The sequence below is a fragment of the Sesamum indicum genome, linkage group LG6 (genome assembly GCF_000512975.1).
Source record: "Sesamum indicum cultivar Zhongzhi No. 13 linkage group LG6, S_indicum_v1.0, whole genome shotgun sequence".
In the NCBI taxonomy this organism is placed as follows: Eukaryota; Viridiplantae; Streptophyta; class Magnoliopsida; order Lamiales; family Pedaliaceae; genus Sesamum; species Sesamum indicum.
Genome location: NC_026150.1, coordinates 17734714 through 17743936, shown reverse-complemented (window position 1 = coordinate 17743936; position 9223 = coordinate 17734714). Strand labels below are relative to the sequence as shown.

The 9223-nt window shown below is 37.0% G+C and overlaps 2 protein-coding genes across 2 annotated transcripts in view; both read right to left on the bottom strand.

Annotated features, from left to right (window-relative positions):
- Positions 4 to 3369, bottom strand: LOC105164832. Its single transcript, XM_011083624.2, has 3 exons — positions 3017 to 3369; positions 1604 to 2101; positions 4 to 742 (listed from the first exon to the last, which is right to left on the bottom strand). Exons 1-3 carry the CDS (start codon positions 3195 to 3197, stop codon positions 204 to 206), a joined length of 1218 nt encoding a protein of 405 aa, XP_011081926.1. The 5' UTR covers positions 3198 to 3369; the 3' UTR covers positions 4 to 203.
- LOC105164831 (cytochrome b-c1 complex subunit 7) overlaps positions 7748 to 9223 on the bottom strand; it is a 3065-nt gene continuing 1589 nt past the window's right edge. The window contains exons 3-4 of the mRNA XM_011083623.2: positions 8500 to 8547; positions 7748 to 8091 (exon numbers count right to left, since the gene is read on the bottom strand). Coding sequence (XP_011081925.1) covers positions 8023 to 8091; positions 8500 to 8547 — 117 coding nt within the window. The 3' untranslated portion in view covers positions 7748 to 8022. The remainder of the gene's footprint in view (positions 8092 to 8499; positions 8548 to 9223) is intronic.

Sequence of the window (9223 nt, the reverse complement as noted above, 5' to 3'; positions counted from 1 at the left end):
CAGTAGATTCAACTCCTCCCCCCCATTTATTGGGCTTAACATAACATCTGACAGATCAAATCACGCTTCTCTATATATACTTGTTACAACTCAGGCTGTTGTAGCTGAGTTTTTGTAGTAGCAACTAAAATTGAAAGACTTGCAGCCTTTTCTTGCACCCAAAATATTTCTTAGTATATTCTTCAAGTTTTGTTTTGTCTCCTTCAGGCGAGCCGCCTTGGCTTGCGAACGCTGAGCAACTTCACGTCATCGACAACAGGTCCACAAAGCGAAGCATAGTCATCGCTCCTCATGTGATAGAACGTGCTGAGGAACATGATTCGAGTTCGAGTAGTAGTTGCAACAAAACGCAGCACGGCACGCTTGTAGCCACCTTTGCCCTTTGACTCGTAAGGGACCTTGACAGTGTCCCTGCCAGCAAACGCCTCGACGATCATAGATCCCTCGCAAGAATTGCTGGCATCTCCGACTGCAAATGTGAGCTGGTATGTCTTGCCAACAATAGTTCTGGCCACTTGTGCGATAGCACTTTCTTTTCCTCCGACGAGCTCGATAGCTCGCTGCCCATGTGGGACAGAGAAATGAGCGGCATCGATGTATTTGACGGCTTTGAGGGATTCGACCATCCAGGCTGGTAGTGGAGAGTTATCGTCCTCAATGTTTGGTGGGATGAGGACTCCCCAACTCGTGTTGGGAAATATGTATGCACCTTCCTCAAAGTCCCCATTTTTCAGCAGGTTTTCTGCACAGTGGAGGGAAAAAAAATGTGAACATATGCATTGTTAGCGTAGACTGCGCACAACTATGGAAAGAAATCTGTGATGAGATACAGTGAAACCCCATTAAGGTTGTAATGAAAAACTACATGAGTAATGGACCAAATCATCTTCAATCATAAAAGATGATAGAATGTTGTTAGCCTAAGATTTTATGTTTTTGCAGGTAAATACGGAATACTTGATCCAAGTTTCGACAGAATTATCAGAGTGAAGCACGGGATGCCTAAGAAATTAAATACTGACTGTCCAAGCACTTCCAAACCAGACAAACTGTTAGAAGTAATTCATTTAACAAGCCACTAAGAGAAATCTCGACTATTTGAAGAGCAAATCCCACTTCTTGTCTCTCAACATATGTACAAGTAGGACCAACAAGTTATTCTCCCGGTCCCTGTTTAACTGGTGCCAGTGCTATGAGATTTTATGTGCACATGCAAATAACTACATAAAGCCGGCAGATTAGTCGCATAGCAGAGGCCAGTGGGAGAAAAACATGCATTTCTAAGAAAAGCATATAGCCAGGTGCCAGCTTTATCAAAAGTTAAGTAATACACTTGACATAGGTTTTAATCTAGAATGGGAGTTCTTAAAGTTGAGCTACTAACTAGAGCAAGGTCAAGGAGAACAATGCTGGAAAGGGTCCATAAGGTCATTGAAACTACACAAATTCACATAGTTCCAAAATTGAGGCACCTCGCATCTGACCTTCCTAATGTACGTCTGCAAAACTTGGTATCTCAAACGTATAAAAACTACTCATATTGTCAATCATTGCCTTTTGACATACAAAAAAACTGATAATGATATTGCTAAAATAAACTTACGATTAGTCGGTTTAGGAGGATATAGAGCTCGAATGGCCACCGAATCAATCAGCGGTCCACAAGCCGGATCTTCTTCTACACCTGGATTGTGAATGAGGATCTCAGCCACATCATAGCTTGTACGAAATGCCCATGCATACGAGTCCCACCCGTTACTACTGTACAATGTTTGAATTGGAAGCACCCCATAATCCGGTGCTACTGACACATTTACCCTCTCCTCTTGAGCACAAGTCCTGGCGGCACTAAATGTCAGCGAATAAAACATTCCTTTGGTGACATTTATTAGTTGCTTAATCGACGCCTCATTTCCAAGCCTAACAGCAGCATACCCCTCCGGCACCACTAGTAACATGTCACCCTGCTTTTGCCCAGCCTTAATGTACTCAACAAAGCCCGAGATTTGCCATTTCGGTACAGCATGGGGTTTGAGGACAATGGTCCCGTTAAGCTCTGAGGACTTGGGAGCCTGCTCAAAGTTGCCATTGTCTAATAGTCCTGCAATTCATGCACATAGTAATTTCAGATTACTAAACTTCAAAAGAAACGAATCATAAAGAAGTCAAGAAGTGGCTGAATAGCATCCCCACAAAGTTAGGTGAAGTCCATGTCGTCTACTTTTCGGTATTTGGACAGGATTTTAGAATGTGAACCAACATGCTAAAGGGGACAACTCCATCATACGCAAGATAGCAGGACCAGCAGTAGATTGGCCTCAGACAGGGCGCAATCATGCATGTGCAAGCCCACGTGACTCGAGAATGAGATGTGGTTTCACAGAATAATCATTCAAAATTCCTTGGAGACGCTATGTGAAATAAATCTACCTCATCCCTATATACAATACATTACACTGCAAGGAATAATTGTCACCCTAACCAAGATGTCCAGCACATGAAAGAAATGGATTTCGTACTCCTAAAATCATAGTTCCAATCAATCCAAGAATCTAATACAAAACCCAAGATGCACCTTTCTTGTTCTCAAGAATGCTCAACAATAATTTTCTTTTCCCAAACTAGAATTTTATATATCATCACACGGACAAACAAAACAACAACAGAATCTCAAAATCAATGCCATGGGGAGGATGAAGTGATTGTTCACAATTATGACAACCTTATAAATGATGGTAAACTATTCAATTCTGATGTGTTTGTTGCATTTAACGTATCATTTACTTAGTTCAAAATAAAGCCCAGATTTTTAAAGTGGGCATAACAGCTGACAAAATCTTGAAATCCAGTTCTCATGAGTGTATGTCTAAATCTGCGTCCTTTTTAGCGAAAAGCTCTCACATTCTGAGAACTATACAAGAAAGAATGCCATACTCTCAACCAAGAAAATGACCTCAAGTGACTATGTTAGAGATGCAAAAAAAGAAAAAACAGTTGTTGAAATCTGTGAGCTTACCATCCCTGAAGGCAAAAGCAGGCAAGTGGCAAGTGGCCAAACACAACAGCACCGACAACACAGTGGAAACCCTCATTCTTGATTGACTACTACTATACATTCTTGGTACAGATGGTGTTAGTAATCCTGAGTTTTGGTTTGTGATTTCAAATGGGGTTGAGAAAATGGCCTTTTTATGCATGCCAAGACTCACAAATGGCCTTGGTTTTTTGAAGAAATAACAGTGGTGCCCAAATCATATGGTGGGTGTGGGGTTGGGGTGGCTCTGTAGCTTTTTTGGACCATCTGGATGATGGGTCTGTAGTTTCACATGGGATCATTTACTGACAGCCCGCCAACGCCAATGCCATTGCCATTGCCATCTCTTTTTTTCAGTTTTGTATATTGTATTTGTGTTCTATAAAAGGGAATAAACCCTTTCCTTGGGGGATGGATGAGTCTTGAGGCCATGATAAAAGCTGTTTGTGACCACATGGTTCAATAACAGTTCACTTCCCCTAGACACCGGACGCCAGACCACTGCAGCGCTTCCATGTCTGCTTACTACACATTACTGAAAGGGACTTGACTTAAAAACATCAAATAATTCATTCAAATTTAACCTTAATTATACTCGTCTGTGTATATATATAATTACTTCAAATTCGACAAATACAAAATTAAAATTGTCATAAAAATTTGTAAAAAGTATAATTTGTAATTAAAAATGATATTTGGTCAAATTATTACAAATAAATTAGTATAATACACCAACTTTTCATTTATTTATAATAACTATTATTTCTAAACACTCAAAATTCATACGTTTGAATCCATTATCCACTTTTTTCGAAATTAAAACACTTGTAAGAAGTATAAATTTTAGCAAACATCCGATGTATAATAGATAAAGGAGAAGACATGGACTTTATTACCAGTACCTAGGTTAATTTTCAAGAAGCACCACATAAAAAGAAGAACACATAAACAACTAAACAAGTTGTCGGGTAGCAGAATGCATCATGTGCTTTGATTCATTCTTTCATTAAAAGCCGCATTTTAGTCGGAAGACTTCCCCCTTAATTTACTTTTCATAGCCGCATTTGATGAAATTCAGGTGAACCTCTTCTGGTCCCATTCCATGGCATAAATTTAGAAAGCGATAATTACATCTACATTGTTTAATTTATAGTTTATTTGTATAAATTATTTTTAAAAAAAAATTTTTATAAAAAAATATTAATTTATATACAAATCATCTCTATTTTTTAAAAAATTATACGTACATATCTTTAAAATTTCAACAAAATTCTGCAAATCATCCTTATTTTTTAGTTATCAAGAGTAGTTTTTATAGCTATGTAAAAAAAAATCATAATTATTAGATTTAAGAATCTAGAGCGTTTCGTTTTAACAAAATGCCAATAATTCAATCACTCTTACGGAAAAAGAAAAAGAAAAAGAAAAGGACAAAATAACCTTTTAATAAAATATTCTTAATTTTTATTAATTTTTTTTTTTTTTGGAAAAAGAAACATACCATGAGAGTTTTGAGGGGCAGTGAGCAGCAAAAGGGCCCACGGGAGGGAGCATAGATGTGTACGTACTGGACAATCCACCGGACCTAATCCAAAACAGATTTTGGGCCTTTGGAGATGGACCAGAATCAGAAGCCATGTGGGCTACTTCAATTAAGATGTGGGCCGTTGGATTACCTCATCCTCATCCTGTTTTTTCTTTTTTATAATTATTTTAAAGAGTGGATATAAAACAAATATTGAGTTTCATGGTTTGTCCTATTGTTTTTGTCCAGTTCTCGGAAAATCAGATGTTTCTCAGTACGGTATTTCAAATTTGAAATTTGGTTTGATGAAATGAGATAAATGGGTGGCTCACAAACTTGTGAATCCCATGGGATATATATGTAGAATGGATTTGCAGCAACAAGCCCAAAATCGTGAATCTTGTCTTTTTACCATCATGACGACTAGGATTCTTGAATGATGTCGGTGGAATAATACCCTTTTGATTTTCTTGTGGCAATTTATATGTTCAATCTCTTATTTTTCATGTAGTAAGATAAATATCTACATATTCAACAGCACCTGAACCAATATTTTTAGTGAGATAATTTCTGATTTTGTGGATGAAGTCTGTTTTAGTTAGCAAAATTAAAGTTCCATAATTAAAAAAAGTGATGGTTTGAGTTCAATTAATATGTAATTACCCTTTTCTCTCTCCAATAATTATATTCTCTGATCCTCATAAATCATCATGATTCTTGTGTGGTCCTAGATATATGTATTTGTGCATGAAAAGTACACATCAATACCCAATAAATTTGAAATGCAGTGTACAAATGCATGAAATAACAAGACCCTCCTTTTGGGCATTATCATTAATTGGCACATGAGTATGTCTTTTTTATTTACTAAAATACTCTCTCTCTCCCTCTCTCTCTCTCTCTCCTAGGTTGATTACACATTACAGCATCCACCAACAAGAATGCAGCAACTTCACACCCTTTTTCCCTCCGCAACAACCCCATACAATACCAATCTTGTTCAGACTTGTGGGTAGAAAATTTCAAGGCCACAGAGGAACCACGTCCACCATTTGATGGTGGCGGCCCAATGTTAGAGTTGGGGTTGGGACTGGGACTGGGGGGAGTCGTGTCGAAAGGGACAGAATAGCCGACGATTACATGTGAAAATGAAAGCATTCATTGTCTGGAACCCGCAGCTGCTTCTGATATCAGGCACAATTTCAGTTTCTTCATATTCTATGCCTGCCCCTTATGCACTCCCAACGTGCATCTCCTTAAATGCTCTGCTCTTTAATCACACCATTTTTATCATCAACCAAACCACCACTATCACCATCAACTCAATCCCCTCACATATCCTATTATATTTTTATATATCTCGCCTATCATTGATATAGGCTTTTTCTCGAAAATTGAAATAAATGATTACACTAAATTTTTTATTTTTAAAATACAAATTCATACCATACATGCATTGATATGACATCATAGCAGAAATTTACATTTTCGATCTCAAAATATAGAGTAATTCATAATATTAATCTTGTACACTTTGAAATAACCAATAAAACCCACATTTTAGAAGAACATATAAAATTAATCCCTTCATTGCAATATCAATCCCACACTTTAAGAAACGAAACGAAGCGCAAAGTTATTCCAAATTTTAGAAAAACATTGCAAAGTTAGTTCTAAAAGTTAAAAAGTTAAGTTCGAAAAACAATTTTTTTGCAATGGGACTAACTTTACAACATTGTCTAAAGTGTAAAACTAATATCTATTATCAAAATATATGGAACCAAGATTACAAACCATCATATATTTTGAGACCAAAATTATAATTCTCTCGACATAAGTGTCTATCGACAAAGTGGAATAGAAGAAGTATTAGCGGCGTAAAGAATAGAGATATGTAGCTGGCACTTCCATCCCCATTTAGCTAACTATGAGCACCCAAAATGAAAATTTAGAAGTTGTATCCCTGAGGCTGAGAGCTCTGTGTTTGTGACACATTAAGAGACAAAGTGGCAGGTGATGCATAATTACAGGAAACAGTCCTTAAATTGAAGTATGGCCAAGCCTCATGGCATCACATGGATTGTCCACGAGTAGATAACACTTGCAAACACCGCAGTTGCTTGGGAACATCAAGATTCAAGACTGGAGCTACATGTTTCACAACCTAATTCTATCTTTAGAGAGCTACCTGCAGCCACATTTCTTAGAGCGTATATTTTGTCCAGGTATGTATGAGCTTGCTCTTGATCCGGTTATAATTGTTGTGTCGAATACAGATGGCATGGGTGAAATCGACGTAGAGAAACAGAATTTGACAACAAATTGAGTGAAGTAAAGATTCAACATTAGTCACTCTACAGAAAACTGAAGAACAGATGATAGTGAGTGAACTGAATAAGTTCAATATGTTCCTCATATAAAATTATTAACTCCAGAAGTATAATAATGTGGAAAACACATCATTCAGACACCGAAAATTCTCCAAAAGAGAACTCAGTTTTATTGGATGATATACAAAGAACTCGTAGTGAATATCCTAGTTTCTTAATTATTCGCAAAAGTTAGACATAGCCCTTCACATGCCCGAACCTTTATGAACATAATTACCATAGAAGTAAATTAAATTAGCACCTTCTTGACCTTCAAAAATTCATGTACTCACTGTCTGTTGATGCAAACCCGCCTTATAAGCCATATTTTGAGCATAAACAAGACACGCTCCCGAAAGGATAAATACTTCACTAAAACCAAAACATTTAAAAAAGAGAAAAGATACATGCACATACACAGGCAGAGAGAGGGAGACACCACAAACACACATGCAGACACGCAGCAGTTAGCCATCAGAACCAAATCTGTATGTCATCAACTTCCACAAGAAAACAAAAGGTTTTTTAAGATCTGATAAATATTTCAAGATGAAGTTTAGCAGATTCGTCTCTTCACCTCCTCTCTTTTCTTTCCCTTCATTTGGCTTTGCGCATGCCTTTACTGTCATCAGGTCATGCACTTACCATAATAATAGTGTATATATATTACACCAAGCTTTTACGTATATGATGTGATCCCAAAATTATGCATATAGATATTGGCATTTTCAGCAAATGGAGTGGGTTCTTAAGCTAAAACACATCAAATTATACACACATAAGTAACACAAGGTTCTGGACACCCACAAAACTCGCACATAACTAAACCAGAAACACCCACTTAAAACCCAGAAAAGTACAATCATTAGTCCAAACTTATGGTAATGCAATTAATTGAAAGGACCATCTTGTAAACATTATATATCACTAACGTGGACCAATAACCAAACAATAAGAGCCTAGTGCTCATATCAACAGAGTACAAAATTCAGACATCACGTTATAGTCCATTTTAGAAAGGGACGAGGATGACTTGCCCTTATTCAATTGTAAGACATGCAATTCTATCAGAATCAGCTCAAGATAGAGTCCACTCAGGGAATGGTGCGCTGGTAAAGCGGCAAAGCACCAAGGGCTTCACGTTCGGCGTTCTCTCTCTTAACCTGCAATAACATTATAAATATAGAGATAAACTTCAGAAGGAAGATGCTAAATAAAAGATAAATTCATTGAAAAGGCAAGAAGCAGATGACAAGAAGATAAACTGAGCCATAAAGAACTTTGAAGTTTTATTATCGATGTCGTTTCACATGATTGTCACTACTTAGACATCTTCCTCGACCTGGTCAATTGATTTACTTCAGAATAGAATCTCAAGTTGATTTCAAGTTGTTGTATAAGCTAGCTTTATAGGGTACAATAAATGTTTGAAATGCATGTCAGATTTTAACTACGCAGAGTAAATATGTTCAGCACAACTGCTCTAGCAAAGTAAAACATATAAACAGTATCATAATAGTTCTTGTGGATATCCAAACCAAGGGAGATAATGAAGTGATATAAGCACTTACAAGAGCTAGCATCTCCTGAAGATAGCTCCTAAATGGGGTCTGCATAGCCTGAGAACAAAATAGAAGAAAATGAGTGCTGTAAACAAAGACATTCACAAGCAAGTGTAAAGAAAAGCATCAACGGCATAAATATACAAGATACTTACACAGGGACTCAAGCTGATCAAGTTAAACCAGGATAACCAAGCATATATTAGAAGGAAGAAAATAAGTTGTGCATGTATTGCCACACAGAGAAAGGAGCTAGAGTGAAAATGTTAATACAAAGACAAATAATTATGTGTTAAGTAGGTAAGGATGTTAAGTGAAATTAGTGTTATCCTTGATGTTAACTTTTCCACCTTTCTTGTATTGCCCACTGCATATCCATTTATCCAGAATAATCATTTGGAAGGATAATATGGTGATAAAATCCATAATAAAGAGTGGAAAGTCGGAACAATACAGCTTCAGCTTTCTACTTAGCCAAGTAGACGGAGACAGAATCCCTTCTAAAGTCAAAGCCTAGGTACAAGAAACTTTATTCAAAATAGTCCTACTAGTAAGCAAAGTAGCATAGCAATTCTTTTCTGCTTTAGTTCAGTAAAAATTGTGAAACTAGCTAAAAGCTTAAAACTGTTTAATAGAATGCAGATTGCAAACAGTTCTAATTACAGCTCAGACTATTTAGTCACAGCAACTACTAGTTTATTCTCCACCCCCCCCCCCCCCCTTAAAAAAAAAA